General features: G+C 44.9%; 1 protein-coding gene across 3 annotated transcripts in view; it reads left to right on the top strand.

The window, feature by feature from the left end:
• Positions 1-19,412, top strand: part of LHX8 (LIM homeobox 8) — a 154,906-nt gene that overhangs the window by 75,894 nt on the left and 59,600 nt on the right. For all 3 annotated transcript variants that reach the window (XM_069232427.1, XM_069232429.1, XM_069232428.1), the window contains 2 exons: positions 16,686-16,781; positions 18,560-18,743. In XM_069232427.1, the coding sequence (XP_069088528.1) occupies positions 16,686-16,781; positions 18,560-18,743 (280 nt within the window). The remainder of the gene's footprint in view (positions 1-16,685; positions 16,782-18,559; positions 18,744-19,412) is intronic.

Genomic DNA, 19,412 nt, shown 5'->3' with positions numbered 1-19,412 from the left:
CACCTGGACTTGAAAATGTGGATTTTTAAGTACCATCCTTAACACAAGCATTTAGTTCTTCCTCAATGACCTGTTAGGAAAGTTTGCCAATCGGTGAATTTAGCTGGTGTTTTGCTTTACTTTTGACCGAGCCAAAATATACACACTGAAAGGAGTCAAAGATTCTCTGGAAGGCACTTCTTAATCCTAAGAAGACATTTATTATAGCTTTTTTGCAAGGTTCGTGAAGGGAGGCTGGACTAGTAAAGTGTTCTTTCAGAATGTGCAACAATAACATAAGACCATGTATAAAGAATCTTCAATCTTTAAACAGCAAATATGTATATGCAAGGAGACAAACACTTATCAATGTAAGTATATATATATATTCATACACAATGCAAAGCAAATAATTATTAAAAATGCATCACCATAGGGCCTGTCGGGTGCTTCAGCTTTCTCATGCCAGCAAGCCGATGACCCAGTTCGACTGAGAGAAAGATCTCCAACCTCCCGGTAAATATATCAGACATTCAACGTCTAAAATCCTGACTGAGGTCTCTGAATCTACGACTGCTGATCAGGGAAATCTTTTATATCTTAAAGAACCGGAGAAGGAGCTTTCTGGAAAGAAAAGCTCCATCAAGAAGACATATTAAAAAATGCTTGCTAGTTTAGGTAAGCTTTGAAAAAAACATGTTGGGAATTGGTCAGAATCCCAAGGCGTCCCTTCCAAATTCAAACCGTTCCCTGCTGTACCATAAACATCAGTCTAGTACATCCCTATCATGCTGACTGACTAACTCCTCCATATTACGTACTAGTAACATGTTTTTATGGAAAACTACTACTTGCACCTCTAACGTGGAAGTGAGGCTAAGCTGAATACAAAATGAAGTCTATAACTAGTGACCACTAAAGTGACAGTGGGCAGCTAAGCCAAGTGCAAAGTGGTGCGACACAGTCAGTGGTCAACACACAAATATCACTACAGCTGGTGTGGGGATACTGGGTGCATTCATTTACTTTAATGTGCCCTAAGCATGATGTCTGCTCAACTGTCATTTACATAATATCATTTGATCAGCAATAAGGCATGCTGTAAGCAAAGCTTCCCTCCCCTGGATTTGCAAATCTTGTGTTCCCCATACACTTCTCACATCAATAGTGCTCTTCCAGTATTTATAACCATGAACAGCAAGTCGGGAAACAAAGGAATCTGAATAGATTAATTTGATGTTGGTCAGCAACATTCTCTGCATTTTAGAAGGTGGTAATTTGAAGTAATAGGAGACTGCCTTTGTAGTGTCCTGCTCAGAAGGTTATGCAAATTTGTCTACATATGTTTTGGGGCTCTCCACAGGTGGAGTTGAACAATGTTCCCACTGTGTGTAATTAAATACTGATCTATTTCTAGTGGCTTGGTGTAGATAAGGGAATATACTGTTGTTGGACTTTTGCTTATGCAGGGTCATCCCCAGACTTTTTTGCCTCCTGCCTCCTATATTTTTCTGACATGTTGCTGTTGGCTTTTCGACTCTGAGCACTTTACCACTGCTAACCAGTGCTAAAGTGCATATGCTCTCCTGTCTAAATTGTATGTAAGTGGTTCATCCATGATTGGCATATTTGAATTACTAGTAAGTCCCTAGTAATGTGCACTAGAGGTGCCAGGGCCTGTAAATCAAATGCTACTAGTGGGCCTGCAGCACTGGTTGTGCCACCCACATAAGTAGCTCTGTAATCATGTCTCAGACCTGCCCCTGCAGTGTCTGTATGTGTATTTTTACACTGTAAATTCGACTTGGCAAGTGTACCCACTTGCCAGGCCTAAACCTTCCCTTTCCTTACATGTAAGGCACCCCTAAGGTAGGCCCTAGGTAGCCCCAAGGGCAGGGTGCAGTGTATGGATAAGGTAGGACATATAGTAATGTGGTTTATATGTCCTAACAGTGAAATACTACCAATTTCGTTTTCACTGTTGCAAGGTCTGTCTCTCTCATAGGATCGTATGGGGGCTACCTTTAAATATGATTAAAGTGTAGATTCCCCTAGAGAGTAGATGGACATGTGGAGTTTGGGATCCCTGAACTCACAATTTAAAAATACATCTTTTAGTAAAGTTGATTTTAAGATTGTGAGTTTGGAAATGCCACTTTTAGAAAGTGAGCATTTTCTTGCTTAAACCATTCTGTGACTCTGCCTTGTTTGTGGATTCCCTGTCTGGGTCAGTTTGACAGTTGGGTTGTTTTTCACCTCACACCAGACAGTGACACAAAGGGAGCTGGGGTGTGATCTGCATTTCCTGATTAGCTATCTCTGCTAGGAGGGAGGGGTGGAGTGGTCACTCTCATCTGAAAGGACTGCCTGCCTCTGACAATGCTGTCTCCAACCCCCTGGTGTGTGTCTGAGGCCTTGCCTGGGCAAGGCAGGATTTCACAAGAAGGTGTGAGTCCCCTTTGAAGGAAGGTGACTTCAAAGACTAAAATGGGTATAAGAAGGGCACCCAAACTTACAAACTTTAGAAACACTTCTGGAATCAAGAGGAACCTCTGCCTGGAGAAGAGCTGATCGCTGAGGAACAAGTGCTGCCCTGCCTGTGACTGTGCTTTGTGGAGCTTTCCTGCAGTGCTGCTTCTGCCAGAGTAAGAGGGCAAAGACTGGACTTTGTGTGCCTTCCATCTTGAAGAAGAAATCTCCAAGGGCTTGATGTAGAGCTTGCCTCCTGTTATTGAAGTCTCAGGGATAGCAAAGACTTCTTCCTGCCAGCACCTGGAGTCTCTGGAGAGACCCCTACTCTGCTCTGTGGTGCCCTTCCAGTTCCTGGGACCCTGAAAGGAGAGGCTGGCAGCCTAAGGACAAAAATACACGCACCGAGCACCGTGCGGAGAAAAGATCGACGCGAATCCGATCGCGGCTGAGAAAACGACGCGACGCCGGCTCCGCAGCTGAGAAACGACGCCGCAGGAAACGCGACCGGAGAATCGACGCCCGGAGCAGGAGAAACGACGCGCAGCATCGCTGACGAAGGCTGAGAGATCGCAACCTGCGCCGCGGGACTTTCGGACCGTCGCGTGGCTGGCTTTTTCGACGCGCATCGCCGTGCCGAGTTGTTTTCGACGCATATAACCGTGCAGGGTTATTTTCGACGCGCACCGCCCGTGCGGGGTTATTTTTGACGCAAACCAGGTACATTTACACGCTAGCAGCGCTAGTGTGTTGTTACAACTACCTAAAGACTCTTTTTATTTTAAACCTTTAAAAAATCATAACTTGACTTGTGTATGTTGGATTTTTGTCGTTTTGGTCTTGTTTTGTCTAGATAAATATTTCCTATTTTTCTAAACTGGTGTTGTGTCATTTTGTAGTGTTTTCATTAAGTTACTGTGTGTGTTGGTACAAATACTTTACGCCCAGCACTCTGAGGTTAAGCCTACTGCTCTGCCAAGCTACCAAGGGGGTAAGCAGGGGTTAGCTGAGGGTGATTCTCTTTTATCCTAACTAGAGTGAGGGTCCTTGCTTGAACAGGGGGTAACCTGACTGTCAACCAAAGACCCCATTTCTAACATTGGTGACCAGCGGTCGGGATTTGGACTTGTATTTGTACTTGACATACAGTAATTAAGTGTACACTACTGTTTTGATCTCAGACCACTACGTGACCACATACTACTTGTTTGGTGATCTTTTGATTTTTCTCTTAAGGACTCTTTTTATTCTACTTCCATGATTTTGCTGATCCCTTGACTGATTCTTTTTACTTCATTGGGAAATTATTTTTTTTCTGCCTTTGGAACTTTGCACTTGTGACCATCATGTCTCAATCTGGAGATGCAACAGCTGGAGCTGTGTTTGAAATGGAGAAACTGAAGGAGTACTCAGTTGCTCAATTGAAACAGTTCCTTAAAGATCTTGACTGTCCCACTGAGAGCTCCACCAGGGAGGGGGAGCTGCAACAGGCACAGAGGGCCGGGGTGACAATCAAGAAGGCTGGAGGGCACACAGAGGAGGAGAATGTGGGTGGGGAAGTGCAGAGGATACACAGTGGTGTAGTGGAGGTACCTGTTACGCCTGGGGGGAGGGTCCCCAGGAGGGATAGCAGGGTGTCACCCAAGGGTCTGACTCCTGAAGAGTTACAGGACAGACGGGCAGACAGGGCTCGCCGATTCAAGGAGTTGGAAGAAAGGAGGAGGGACTTAGAGATTAAAAAAATGATTTATGCTTACGAGCTTAAATTGAAAGAGCTGGAAGTCATGAGGGCTGAGTCCAGCTGGAATGGTGGCAGCAACAATTGTATATCCAGTGATGCTGCAGAAGTACACATGCCCAGAGAGGTGGTGCCCTACTTGAAGGAGGGAGTTAACACACGCCAGGAGGGTCAGGGGTATGAGGTAGCTCCAGTGATGCACAGGGTCCCTGAGGTGGATTGGGGAACTGGCATGGGGAGTCATATTCCTACTGGTGGGAGGGACACTCTACTGACTCTAGTTGAGAGTGACAGGGAGAGGGGTTCCCCCCAGGTAGAAGTCCTGGTTATGGAGTGTGAAAACATCCCAGAAGAGTGTGGGTTGAGTGTCAGGGACAGTCAGGTACTGTCTCACCAGTCTCAGGAGGGTGATGTGGGGTGCTTTGTCAAAGCAGAGTCACTGGATGGTTGGGTGAAGGGTACTTTGGTTAATTCATGTGAGGGGCTGAGTAATGTAATTGCTGGAGAGCATATGTCTAGTCCTTATTTTCCAGAGCTATGCCAACACCAGGTGGAGTGTGAGTTCTCTGACCCCAGGGAGCTTACAATGGAGGCAGACTTCTGGGTGAGTACCAGAGAGTCTGAAGAGGCATTTGGGGGTGCTCCTGAGAGGAGTGGTCTAGGTAGTTCCCAACCAGGTGAGGTAGGGAAGGATTGTAGTGTCCCAGGTAGGTCCCAGTGTAGTGGGATGGGTGAGGGACCCCATGTCCAGTCTCAGAGGAGAGGGAATGGGGATGGGTTGAGGCCCAAGGTGCCCGAGATCCGGTCCCAGGTCCTGGAGGGTTCCCTGCGGGAACACCAGGAGGAGAGCCTAGCCTGTACCATAGGGCCATCTGTTGAGGGAGACCCCACAGTGTCAGGAGAACTTGGGGGGGCGGCTGTAGCCAGCGTCCCACCAGTTCTGGTGTCTGGCAGTACCACTCCTAGTGAGGGGGTGCAGAAGTCCAGACAGAGGGTTGAGAGGGGGTTGCGGACCCCAGTGGAGAACCTGGAGGGTCAGGGGTCAGCTCTGAGAGCAGAGCCCCCCATGAATGACCTTGGTGAGACCATTTCTGGGCTGGGGGGAATCCAGACTCTGTCACATGGGCAGAGGTCAGGAGACCTGCGCCAGCCAGACTCTTGTGTGGCCCTTCGGGACAGTGTGTCCCTTGAGGGGGGTAAATGTGCCCCCCTGGAAGTCCTGGTGTGCCAGGCAATGGTTCAACCGCAGGGTGGTGACTCTGGGTTGAATGATCAGGTTCAGGGGGTAAACTCTGACCTGATGGGGGGTAAGTGTGCTCCCAAGGAAGTCCTGGTGTGCCAGGCAGTGGTTCAACCGCCGGGTGGTGACCCTGGGTTGGATGACCCGGTTCAGAGGGTAAACTCTGACCTGGTAGGGGGTAGGTATGCCCCCCAGGAAGTCCTGGTTTGCCAGGCAGTGATCCAGTCTGTGGGTACAGACCCTGGATTGGGAGGCCAGGTTAAGGGTGTCCCCCCTGACCTGGAGGACGGGGCTACTGCTAACAGTGCCCCTACCATGTTGTCTTCTGGGGGGGCCACTCCTAGTTGGGTGGTTCAGGACCCCAGAAGGGAGGGCAGGGGGAGGGAAGCCTCACCCCTGGCCCTGGTCCAACCTGAAGGTACAGACCCCAGGTTGGAGGATCAGTTGCAGGTTAACATCCCTGCACTGATGGAAGAATTGTGCAGGACTGCTTCTACAAGCACCCTGACAGTTTTTGACTCTGGGGGTGCCGCTTCTGCAGGGAGGGTACAGAGCCCCAGAGGGGAGGACCAGGGTCAGGTTAACATCCCTGACCTGGTGGAAGAGAGAGTGGTCAAAGGGTGCCAGGCACCTGGGGCTACCACCCCCCACTCTCCACAGTCACAGTGGTTAGAGAGGCCTGAGGTCGGGCTCTCATCCCTGACAGTTGTCTGGGGCCACTGTGGCTTGCTGTCCTGGTGGACAGAGTTGCCCCTGGGGGGGGGAGGACGAGAGTCACACCCCGGGGGTGGAGTGGGCAACACCACCGTGTTGGCCCTGGTGGTACTATCTGCCCATTGCAATACATCTGTGAGCAAGGTAAAGTTAGGTGTTGCACAGATGGTGTCTGTAGATGTGGAGAAGGGTTCCCCATGGGTTAGCTTAGTGGGCCCTGAGAGTATGGACAGAGGGATCCAACTGGAGTCAGGAAGGCGTAGAACTGGAACATGCCCCTGCTGTTGTGGGCCTGGGTCCTTGTTCTATCGCCCCAATCAGGGAAGTACATCAAGGTATTGATTGTTCTCCCCTGGCTTTAGGCTGGTAGGGGGTCGTGTTGGACTTTTGCTTATGCAGGGTCATCCCCAGACTTTTTTGCCTCCTGCCTCCTATATTTTTCTGACATGTTGCTGTTGGCTTTTCGACTCTGAGCACTTTACCACTGCTAACCAGTGCTAAAGTGCATATGCTCTCCTGTCTAAATTGTATGTAAGTGGTTCATCCATGATTGGCATATTTGAATTACTAGTAAGTCCCTAGTAATGTGCACTAGAGGTGCCAGGGCCTGTAAATCAAATGCTACTAGTGGGCCTGCAGCACTGGTTGTGCCACCCACATAAGTAGCTCTGTAATCATGTCTCAGACCTGCCCCTGCAGTGTCTGTATGTGTATTTTTACACTGTAAATTCGACTTGGCAAGTGTACCCACTTGCCAGGCCTAAACCTTCCCTTTCCTTACATGTAAGGCACCCCTAAGGTAGGCCCTAGGTAGCCCCAAGGGCAGGGTGCAGTGTATGGATAAGGTAGGACATATAGTAATGTGGTTTATATGTCCTAACAGTGAAATACTACCAATTTCGTTTTCACTGTTGCAAGGTCTGTCTCTCTCATAGGATCGTATGGGGGCTACCTTTAAATATGATTAAAGTGTAGATTCCCCTAGAGAGTAGATGGACATGTGGAGTTTGGGATCCCTGAACTCACAATTTAAAAATACATCTTTTAGTAAAGTTGATTTTAAGATTGTGAGTTTGGAAATGCCACTTTTAGAAAGTGAGCATTTTCTTGCTTAACCCATTCTGTGACTCTGCCTTGTTTGTGGATTCCCTGTCTGGGTCAGTTTGACAGTTGGGTTGTTTTTCACCTCACACCAGACAGTGACACAAAGGGAGCTGGGGTGTGATCTGCATTTCCTGATTAGCTATCTCTGCTAGGAGGGAGGGGTGGAGTGGTCACTCTCATCTGAAAGGACTGTGCCTGCCTCTGACAATGCTGTCTCCAACCTCCTGGTGTGTGTCTGAGGCCTTGCCTGGGCAAGGCAGGATTTCACAAGAAGGTGTGAGTCCCCTTTGAAGGAAGGTGACTTCAAAGACTAAAATGGGTATAAGAAGGGCACCCAAACTTACAAACTTTAGAAACACTTCTGGAATCAAGAGGAACCTCTGCCTGGAGAAGAGCTGATCGCTGAGGAACAAGTGCTGCCCTGCCTGTGACTGTGCTTTGTGGAGCTTTCCTGCAGTGCTGCTTCTGCCAGAGTAAGAGGGCAAAGACTGGACTTTGTGTGCCTTCCATCTTGAAGAAGAAATCTCCAAGGGCTTGATGTAGAGCTTGCCTCCTGTTATTGAAGTCTCAGGGATAGCAAAGACTTCTTCCTGCCAGCACCTGGAGTCTCTGGAGAGACCCCTACTCTGCTCTGTGGTGCCCTTCCAGTTCCTGGGACCCTGAAAGGAGAGGCTGGCAGCCTAAGGACAAAAATACACGCACCGAGCACCGTGCGGAGAAAAGATCGACGCGAATCCGATCGCGGCTGAGAAAACGACGCGACGCCGGCTCCGCAGCTGAGAAACGACGCCGCAGGAAACGCGACCGGAGAATCGACGCCCGGAGCAGGAGAAACGACGCGCAGCATCGCTGACGAAGGCTGAGAGATCGCAACCTGCGCCGCGGGACTTTCGGACCGTCGCGTGGCTGCCTTTTTCGACGCGCATCGCCGTGCCGAGTTGTTTTCGACGCATATAACCGTGCAGGGTTATTTTCGACGCGCACCGCCCGTGCGGGGTTATTTTTGACGCAAACCAGGTACATTTACACGCTAGCAGCGCTAGTGTGTTGTTACAACTACCTAAAGACTCTTTATTTTAAACCTTTAAAAAATCATAACTTGACTTGTGTATGTTGGATTTTTGTCGTTTTGGTCTTGTTTTGTCTAGATAAATATTTCCTATTTTTCTAAACTGGTGTTGTGTCATTTTGTAGTGTTTTCATTAAGTTACTGTGTGTGTTGGTACAAATACTTTACGCCCAGCACTCTGAGGTTAAGCCTACTGCTCTGCCAAGCTACCAAGGGGGTAAGCAGGGGTTAGCTGAGGGTGATTCTCTTTTATCCTAACTAGAGTGAGGGTCCTTGCTTGAACAGGGGGTAACCTGACTGTCAACCAAAGACCCCATTTCTAACAACTGTTCAGTTACACATCATCACTTTCAAATACAGTATAATCCTGCAGCTCAGCAGGCATAGAATCAACTGTTTTAACATCCCAGTCATAAGAAACAACACCTGGTGTGATTACATCAGTCATTGACATTTTTAATACATATGGAATTTGGATAACCTCAATAGGCCTGTATATATCAAAAGGAACATTATCCCAAACAATCACATTTGGAATTGGTACTGCTGAAATTTTCACAAGGGACAAGTCTCTTCAGACCCTATGTGAGGAGAGGTATGGTATTGAAACTTAATCCACTGGCTCGACCCAAAAGCATTCCAGAAGATAATGAGCATTTATCAAAACAAAGAAAAGATTCACAAAACCAATCCATAACAGAAAGACCAGCAATGTCAGTAGTATCTATAGATAATTCCAATGGATATACCAATTTTTTATCCATAAGTACAGCTTACATGTCTGTCTTTGAAACCGTTTCAGTTGCAGATGTAGATGAAGATGTAGAAAAATCATCAAGGTCGATGAAGTAAGTAGAAACAGTCTCTGTGAACACAGGAGCCGGTGCATTACTGGTGGATGGATCCACTTCGCGTGGAGGTTCATAGTAGATGTCAGTGTGCGTTGCATTAGAGTAGAAAACAACCACATCTTGGACAGTTCTTGTCAGTGAAGTGATAACTAGATTCAGCAGAAGCTCATTCTCTGCCTTGCCCATGAATGAGGAGGCATTTTTGGCATTGCTGTACACGCTGGTATATTCAGAAGTGTGGTTTCTTTTTTGAAGAAGTATGTCCTAGTGGGTAGTGTGAGGTGACCGGGGAATACCCAGGGGACCTCTGGGTCTACTGTTCAGGATTGGCCACATGGTGCAACTTTAGGTTGTTAATGGAGACAAATATGTTCCCTTTGGAACCTGGCAGCAGTGGTAGACTGACAGTTCTGGTACCTTGAATTCCCAGGACTGGAACCAGTGCTCTATAGAATGGGCCAAATTCCTTCTTCACAGCAATCTTCTCATGAACCAGATCCCCCAACTTCTGAATCCAGCCTGTAGAAGTTGTTGGCAAATCCCTTATTCATAAGGGGGCAGCACTGGTGGATGAATTAACATCATGGAATTGTTGAAGCTCCTGTAAAACAGTGGGATGTTCATTTATGTCAAAAGATGTGTCCGCTGCCACCATAACAGGGCCATCAAGATCTGGGACATCCATAGATGTCCCAAAGAGGACCTCGTAAGGAGTGTCCTCTCAAGTAATGTTTTAGCAGATTATTCAATGCTCTCTGGACCCCATATAGGTTATGAACTCAAATGCGGCCTGAACCAAATACTCTAGCTGTTAAGGACTGCCTTAGGTCGTGATTCCTACTCTCCACAACACTATCACCCTTGGGATGATACAGGGAAGAGTAATGGTGTTCAACACCCATCAGCCTCATGGTGTCCCTGAATGCCCTAGAGGAAAAAGCAGGGCTCTGGCCTTAGTAGAATGCTGCAATCGTATATATACCGATGAAGGACAGCAAGACTTTTTATAACAAGTAGAGTGTCAGACGACCACTGTGGCCATACCCGCAGGAATCTAGAACAAGAATCAACAGCGACCTAAGAAGTATTTGTCTGCACCATCAGGTTCTAAGGGGCCATAATGGTCCAGATAAACACATTGTAGTGGCCTGTTGGACACTAAAAGGGATGTCTGCGGTGGGCATTTGATGTTTGAACCCTTAATTTACTGGCAAATGTCACAGCAATGGACCTATTGCTTGGTCTATTTGTGTAGACCAGGCCACCAGAAGTGTTTCTGTAAGAGTGATATTGTGGCCATTACACCAGCAAGAGGAGATGCAACACAGTCATGCACTGCTTTGATTAAATTTAGGGCCATATGTACGAACACATTTTCCCATAGACACAGAATGGGCAAAACTGTTTGCTACATCTGGCCCTTAATCTCTTGTGTGTGTTGGGGATCACACAATCTCCAACCACAAGAATTGTTGTAAACACAACATTCTGTGCACTCATATGATAGGAATATTTTGTAGGGTATGCTTTTGGAAGAGGCTTCCCCTCAGCCGAAGCTTTCATGGCAGCCTGAATTTCATTATGCAATCTTGTGTGAGAATGAGTCACTGCAGCAAAAGAAGCCAAGGCTACTGCAAATTTGGCCACTTAATCAACCAAGGTGTTTCCAATAATGTGTACTCCCAAACATTGATGGCCCAGTGTATGCACTACATGAGCCTCTGGTAGCTTATCCCTAAGATAAACCACCCTCCCCCACAGAGGTCTGTGTTTTATGGTGTTCCCCTTTTGAGTCTCTGAACGCGTTCAACAGCCACTGAATTAAGATAATGATTAGAGGACTGGACACAGTAGAAGTGAGCTGTTCTGGATCCATATGTTCCAGTGCCAAGATGAGACTATAAGCTCAGCCAACTGTGCTGGGCAGTCCCCCAGGGTCTGCGTGTAGGTATTTTGAGGGTGGAATACTCCATTCTTTATCACTCCGCTCATGACTGCACAAGCGGCTAAGTATTGATGTTTTGCACCTACAGCAGGTTGTGCTGAACCATCAGTGGAAATGACAGTTTGATATCTGTCAAGTGGCAAGATGTTAAGAGATGCAGAGTAATCCTGTTCATATTGGAGAATTTCTTGTGTTTGATGTTGATTACATCTTTGGCCCAAAACTTCTGTGGCAGTCCGGGAGGTTGCTCATTGAATCCTTCATGGATGTAATGCTTTAGTGCTAGGTACGCTTGCTTAGGTGACAGCCTCTAAGGCTGGCACCACGGTAACAACAACAATAATACTTTTCCCTTGGGCAAGTGGCCTCTCCTTTATGACAGCCACCTGTACAGCAGTCAGATTTTGTTTAGTGGGTACAAAGTGTTGTTCTGCAATGGAATATAAATGTTATTTTATATGCTATGGGCACCGTGTTGCCATCATTAAAGGTGACATAGGTAAATCAGATGGCATCAGCAATTATTTTGATGACCAAATTTGATTGTGTAAGTGTTTTGCTTTGCTTCTAGCATGTCTTGCTGCAGTCCTCTAAGGATGCATGTGTTTAACCGTTCAGTGTCTGCTGGAGAAATCTGGGTGAATTAAATCATAGAGTGGCTTGATGTGTTGTGCATAGTCTGGAATGCAAGTTCTGCCGAAGTTAAAGAAATCAAGTATTGTGCAGTTATTGATAGTGTTTGGTGGTTGGAGTTGAGCACATTTTTCTAAAAAGTGAGGGGCCATAGGTCGTATCCCAGGATCAACACACTCAGAAAGGGTAGTTTAGTTTTCCTAAAATTTTATTTGCAGCCAAGGGCTGCGCACCCTGAAATGATCCAATCGACCCTGGCAAGATCAATGTTGACGTAGTCACCTGCGAGATCGATGTCATCCACATAGGGCAACACCTCTGGCTCAGTATCATGCAATATTGAATTTACACAGGCAGAAAACAACCCTGGGCTGTTCCTATAGCCCTGGTGCAAATAGCAAAACACATTTTTGTGAGCCAAATGAGCATGCACTCAGGTCCCTACTTTCATGTGCTAAGTTTTGGCAGAAACAAATGTTGGAAATGTCCAGGGTTGTTTTATATTTTTTACACACTGTTTTTAATTAGTGTGGTGCTGTGTGCATTTTGTATTGCGTATGTGCATGTGTAATTTTTAAAGTGTATAATCTGGTGGTCTGGTTTTACAGCAGGGAACAGCTGGTTATTCATCACAGAGACACAGGGCTCTAATACTCCCTGGTACTCGAGATGAATGAGGCTCTCTCACTGGAGCTTTAGCCTCGTGTTTAACAGTACATTGGGGCTGAAGCTGGGATGTAAAATCAGTATTACATAATAGGGGAGTCCTTATACCAACCTACATGGTTGCGGTATTGCGCAGGTACCTGTACCAAGGCCCAGTCAACAGGTTAGGCTTCTTTTACTGCTCCGGGACAAGATCTGAGAAAGAAGGCAAAATTACATCTTCCCCATGTGGGAGCTTACGGATGTGTTCGGGTGGCCAGTCTTTCTGCCAATAGGATTTCACAATTAAGTTCATCCCAAACAGTACACTATTGGGGCGCTGTATTTCTCCCTCAATCTGGATATTTAAATCATAAACCCTGTCGGGTGGGAAAACTCGCCTGTCTGCATTTATTTTTACTACAAGAAAGTCATTGGTTGCTGTCGTATCCAGATGATCTTTCAGACTCTGGCGTCACATTGTGACTTCTGCTGCGTTGTTCAACAGGTTCACTGTCCATGTCTTGTTCTGAAGCAATGTTCTCAAGTTTACTGGCATATTTAATTGAAAATGCTGCCACCTTTATTTTATCCACAAATCTAGAGCTGGAGCAGTCCAGTGATCATTGTGAATTAGTTTTAACACTTCCGTCAAGTGTCTGGGTTCCATTCATGGTAGTATAAATTGCAGCGCAGACGGTACCCCATGTGGTGCTGTCGTCCACTGAGGGACCCATTCCGAATGGCAAGCACATTGTGAGAATTCTATGCTTATCTTGGGCTCCCCTATGTGGAAATACTGCTTCCAGCTGGTTAGTTGGTGTGCTATCCAGAACGGAACCTTCTCACATTGCGAGGGTGGTTTGCCTATGATAGAATGTACTGTTTGTGAATTAAGCCCAGTAACAGCCAATTGGTGACCACCTGGTGCAGTCCATCCTGGGCTACATTCAAAGTCTGGATAGCTAGTTGCACCAATCTTCTGTAAATTTGTACTAGCTGATTAGAAAGTGTGCCTTCATCAGCTACTTACATTGCCTGTATGCCAGGATGTGGTGTGTATGTGGCAAACATGGGTCACGTTGGCCAGTCAATATTTAAGGGACCTAATCTCACAGATTGTACTACATGTGGAAGGCACCATTGAATCAATTTTGATGATCTTGGTAGGAAAACGGTATCTCTAGATACTGGTAAACTTGGAACCACTGGGGTACATTCGCTATTTTATGTGTGAAATGTATGTGTTCTGTCATCCTTTTTAAGGAAAGGTGACCCAGAAATAGAATGTTTGTTTCGTAAGCTTCATGAGCTTCTACTATAAATGTGACATCCCCGCCCTCATCTGTTAAGCCATGAATTTCTAGATGTTGTGTTAATGTGTGTCTGACATTTTCTGGAAAGTCTGTGGCGTTAGCCATGTTGAGTAATGGGTGGGTAGGTGGAAAACTAAATGGATAGGAGTCCTTTTAGGTGTTAAAGCTTCAACAACCTACAGCCTAGTTAGGTGCTCCCTGTTCAGCTGAGGGGGATTATCCCAAGTCCACGGATGTCTCCATATAATGGTATCTAGGGTACCTGCTGTGTGTGAGACGGGGATACTCAGGATATCCGTAAATTAGTGCCAAAACACTATTTTTGGTGGAGCCATGTCATAGTTGGACTCTCACTCCTAGGTGAGGCTGCTTGTTTAGGGTTGAAGCACTTTTGTTTGTAGGTAAGTGTACCTCACTTGATTTTGACGCTAATAGTGATAGCTTCACGGAGTCACACTGATATAGAAATGTTTTAATTTGCATAAACAATAGCAATCATCTTAAAAGTAATAATAAAAAATAGATTGAAACAGAGCATGCTAAGTAGGTTAAAAGTCATTAGGTGATGAGGGGCACAGGCCTACAAGCCAAAGGGCTAAGCTAACCTCCCAATAAAACTAAAGAGGATTCACCACAGCCTCTTTAGTTTAGCCTGACTGCTCTCTGCAAAGCTACCATGCGGTGACCACAGGTAAACCTTTAGTGTTCACCTTAACTGCCTTGACTAGGATTGTGTTCCCTACTTGATCAGAGTGCAAATCTCTGCCAACTAGAGACCTGATCTTTAATACCTTCTCAATTGTTATTGTTTTAGTTCACCTGTTGAATTAAATTGAATACAAAACAATGTCAAAATGCTATTGGCAGGCAAACTATACCATAGAGAGCTGTAGGCTGACCACTGCATTACTGATTGGCTTGCAGCAAACAATCTGAATGGTCCTAACAGCAAGGCCCGTTCTAATTGTTTTGAAGGGCATGTAAGCCCTTTGTGTGAGGGTTGCTCTTCCAGGACATCACATACTCAACGTTGTGAACTACTCACAACTTGTGTGTGGTCTAGAAATGACATAGCGGTCTGTGGTCTATGGCTAAATTACCACTTGCAGCTCACTTCCTTTTAAGTCAAATGTACAGCTATAGAGAGAATCAGATCCCAGTGCATGTCAGTGTATAGGAAAAAAGACAACCCATAATTGCAACGCAGTTCTGAGAACATTACTTTAACAACCTCCACACTAGAGAAGTTAAGAATATATATGTAGGGAAACTAATAGTTGGGCTAATTTTTTCAATTGACATGATCATTTGCCATGGAGAGTGAAAGAGAACTAGATGGTTTTTGGGAAATGTCCTAAATGAGTGAACAAAAATATAGAACTTTGCCCATATTGCTTATGGCCAGCGAATGGAGAGGTGTGAGGTTTGATACCAGCTAATACATTGTTTCCAGTAGACAACCTTCAAAATAAAGTGTCTTTGTATGTTTCCCTACCTTTTTATTTTTTTAAAGGGGAGTGCATCTCTGAATATGCCATTACGAATACTTGGTCAGATGAATTGAAGATGACATCACCATACATTTAAATGCACATATAGAACACGCAAACTTTCCAGCATTTTATTGTGACATTTAATATAGCATTATAGCCTTCTGACAAGGGATATACTACTTGGTAAAGGCCCTACACCCTAGATATAGGCTCAAGGCACAGAATAGAACTCGTATTGAGGTTCTTTAACAACCACTGTAGCCCAAGTCTGAGAGACACAATGATAGGAGAACATTACAACCACCAAGTGCAAAATGTTCTTAAGCAGGGAGACAACAAGACTAGTACTGGAATGTTGGAGCAAAAGGTCCATAGCTACCGTTATTGGCCCAGAGCCTCTTCTTCGACTTCAATGGAGTTCTCCACACTGCAGTGTTGTCATATATATTAATGCAGTGGTTCCCAACCTGTGGTCCAGGGACCCCTGGGTGTCTGCGAAGCCTCCTCGTGGGGTCCGTGACTACTTAGAAAATTATATAATATTAGCAGATTGGCTCCCCAGCTTTCAGTAATGACTCAGTGGAGGGGTCCCCGGATTACAATAATGATTCAGTGGGGGTCCGTGGGCTCCAGTATTGATAGAGTGGGGGTCCACAGAAGTCAAAAGGTTGGGAACCACTGTATTAATGCGTTGAACAGATTTCTAAAAACGATAAAGCTCTTATTTGATCACTAACTAAATTATTCTTCAACGCTATAGAATGGTTTTCAAATGATATAACAATATCAAAATATAGGTCTTGAGCAGTTTTTTTTGTGGGGGTGGGGGAGTCAGAAAGTAGTATCTTACTGTTCCTGAAGAATATCCCATTCACGCTCAGACACTAGACAACTTATCCTGCATACTTTGGGTTATTCTGCAATTATTCTTCCGGACCTGGGATAAATGATATAATCAGCCAATACATCCTTACAATATGCCTGCAGATTGGAATCCTCTATTATATTACTAAAGAAATAAAGGTAACTTGTAGAAACTCCTTTGTTGTTTCTTGAGCTTCTCAACCTGCCCAATGTCCACCCTACATTTCGGGCTCAGAACCAGTTCCAGGTACAGATTATGTACATAGGCAGTGGGCTAGCTGAGCCGGAAAGGCCCCCAACGGAACCCTTCTGTCGGAAGCTTTGTATTGGTCAACTGATCTCTCTAGACTTTAGATTGTTCACAGGTTGGTTTCAATCAAGATCTTGCAGACTAGTAGACACACAGTCTATCTTTTGTAACCTTTTCTTGCTTATAAGTGGTACTCTGAGTTATACAATGTGTGGGCACGCTGATGTCCGATTTATAGTTAAATCTAGGCTATCCAAACCAGAACACTAGAACTATGAACTGTGAAATTCTTTGTTTGACTAATGCATGTTTGCATTCAAGCTTCAGGTTTCCAGCAGGAGTTACATTTTTAAAACCTTTTCTATCTTTTCTAAGGTCATGCAAGCACAGTTTGCTCAAGATAACAACCCAGATGCACAAACACTTCAAAAATTGGCTGAAAGAACTGGTTTAAGCCGACGTGTGATACAGGTAATAGCACAGGAAACGCATCTTGCAAATTCACTCTAACTACATCTACGTAGAGACAGAATATCATATTGGTACATTGGATAAACTGTTTTTTTTTTCTGTCTCAAATTAAATACTTTCAAATGTTATCGCTCTTGCTTGAAGAGTATTTAATTATTACAGAGAAACCTGACTGTAGAAACCATCTTGGTCAATGTAGTAATACAGTGCAGCTAAGGTGCACTGTCTAAATTCCAAAGTTGCATTTTAAATACTGTGTCCACTTCTGGTATCACTCATATTGACCCGCCAAATATGTTTTATCGCTCATGTTGATAAACTACGCGAATCCTTTAGATGTTTAAGTGATTGTAGTTTCCAAAGTTTAATGCTTTTGACCGCTCCATTAGCATCCTTCCTGTGCATTTGTCCACTGCCCTGTAGCATACCTTTCTGTTTTTTTTATTTTTTTTTATTCAAGAGTGGCTTTGCCATTGCTGTGATACAAATTGTGAGTAATGAGAGCACCTTCTTCCACCCGTGACTGGTTTGAATTTCCATTGTTTATTTTTGAATTTGCTGCTGGTGATCCAGTCAGTCAGTTTATGCTAATATTGGTATTTTCCATTACAACGCTTAATCGATTGTTAACTATGATTGTTATTGACTCAACCGGTTTACTACAGAGGTGCGATTTGTTTCTGGATACGGAATGTACGATTTAGGGATTACAGACCACTTGTAGGTACCTAAGGCTCAGTACAGGTTTGGTATGACCAGTGAAACCTTGTGGGAATGTTGCACCATCTGTAGGTTTTAAATTATTGTACAGGAGGTTTCTTTTGTCACCAGACGAAGGGGGTCTAAAGTGTTGTCTTACCGAGGTACATAAATGCTATGATGATCTATCCTCTGCTCAATCTCGCAAGACTGGTAGCAAAATACTTCATGGGGAGGAGATTCGTTCTGCAGCAGTGGATCATGCCAAGAGATGACGATGTGTGCAAAGTTTAGCAGTAACTTTGCCAAATTTTTCAAAGGGTCCCGATCATGCCAGGTTGCCTGTTGATCTACATCTTGAAGATATTGATAATGAGTCAGAAAGGTTGGGGGGATAACCTCTACACACAATGAAATCTATTATCCTCTCGGATTGGAATTTTTAAGGTGCAATAATTACTACTTTCCTCAAGAAAATCTGCATGTCCTGTTTTTTTTTTCTGGGTTTTTCCTGCAGTACATATCCGTAAATTTGATTTGTCCCTATGTATCTGTGAATTATATTTTGGGGTATGGATTTTATGGCACTCCTTAATTATAGACTGCAGAACGTTCTGTCCCATTCATACTTCCGACCCTTGTAGTAGCAAGGGGTTATACAGAGGTTGAAGTTATCCAACCCTCTTGTCATAAACAGCATTCTCTTTTTCCGGAATCCGTTAACCCTCTGGTTGATTATTCTGTCACAAAAGTCACATCTCTGCTAGCGTAGAAAGGACAGAGAAGCCAGTTTGTGGTTGACAATGAGCCTTGGCCAACTTAAATAACTTACATGCTAATTCTTCTGCAGAGACTGACATGTTGCCAACAGAAGCATCTACATAAATCATGGTAAGGTGGTATGCTGCTCTTCCCTCATGCAGGATACCTGAGGTATTAGTGTTGACATGCATTGCCTGCCTTTTCTGTCTTTGGCATTACCTAATCTCACTGATGCCTTTCTCCCTATTTCATTATGTTAAGTGTTTTATCCTTTAGAGAGTGGGGAAACATCATTGATAACAATTTTCCTCTTTCAGGTTTGGTTTCAGAATTGTAGAGCACGCCATAAGAAACATGTTAGCCCTAATCATTCCTCAACTGCTCCAGTTACAGCCGTTCAACCTTCTAGGTTATCCCCGCCAATGATGGAAGAGATGGCCTACTCTGCATACGTTCCTCAAGATGGACCAATGTTAACAGCTTTGCATAGTTATATTGACAGTAAGTAAAATTACGTAAACATTTTTACTCTCACGTTTTGCCTCCTTCCTATCTATTCTTGGATGACTGCCTTGCAGGCAGGACTGTATTGGGCTCCTCAAAAGAATGCTTTTGGTTTAAATGTTAGACACACAAGTAATGTTGTCCTCTCTTGCATACCAGGCCTGCCTCCTAGCCAAGTGTCAACTGCTGCAGTCGGTCTTTTTTTTTCTTGTATCAGTTGGATGCAGAGAAGGACTTCCGCTGATGAGCCATCTGTTTTGGTCATGAGTACACACTGCTCTGCATCCCTTTTGTAAAAGGACATTTTTCATATTCACATATTCGGCTTTTCTTTTCATTATAAAAATCTTTGCCTCGTTCTGCCTATGCTGCTCAATATCAAGCAATGAAATCAGTTAGGAAAGGTTGATGGGAGTCCTAGATTAAATACATGTCACCAGAGGCTGTGCCTCGTTACCTCATGGGTCCAAGTGCCTTGGTACCAGTGTTCTATAGGTTTGATAACGGCTGTTTGGAAAAGACTGAAAAAACCCTAAAGAACGTGTTGGGTCATTCAAATCGCACCATGCAGAGAGAGAGGGAGAATAGATAGAGCTTGATGCAGTTCTGCCCCTCCTCCACATCTCAGCCATACCCTCAATCGTTGCCATATGGTGCAGCCACAAT

This window comes from Pleurodeles waltl, chromosome 4_2 (genome assembly GCF_031143425.1).
Source record: "Pleurodeles waltl isolate 20211129_DDA chromosome 4_2, aPleWal1.hap1.20221129, whole genome shotgun sequence".
Taxonomy (NCBI): Eukaryota; Metazoa; Chordata; class Amphibia; order Caudata; family Salamandridae; genus Pleurodeles; species Pleurodeles waltl.
The sequence above is the reverse complement of the archived record's forward strand: the minus strand, read 5'-3'. Positions and strand labels throughout refer to the sequence as shown.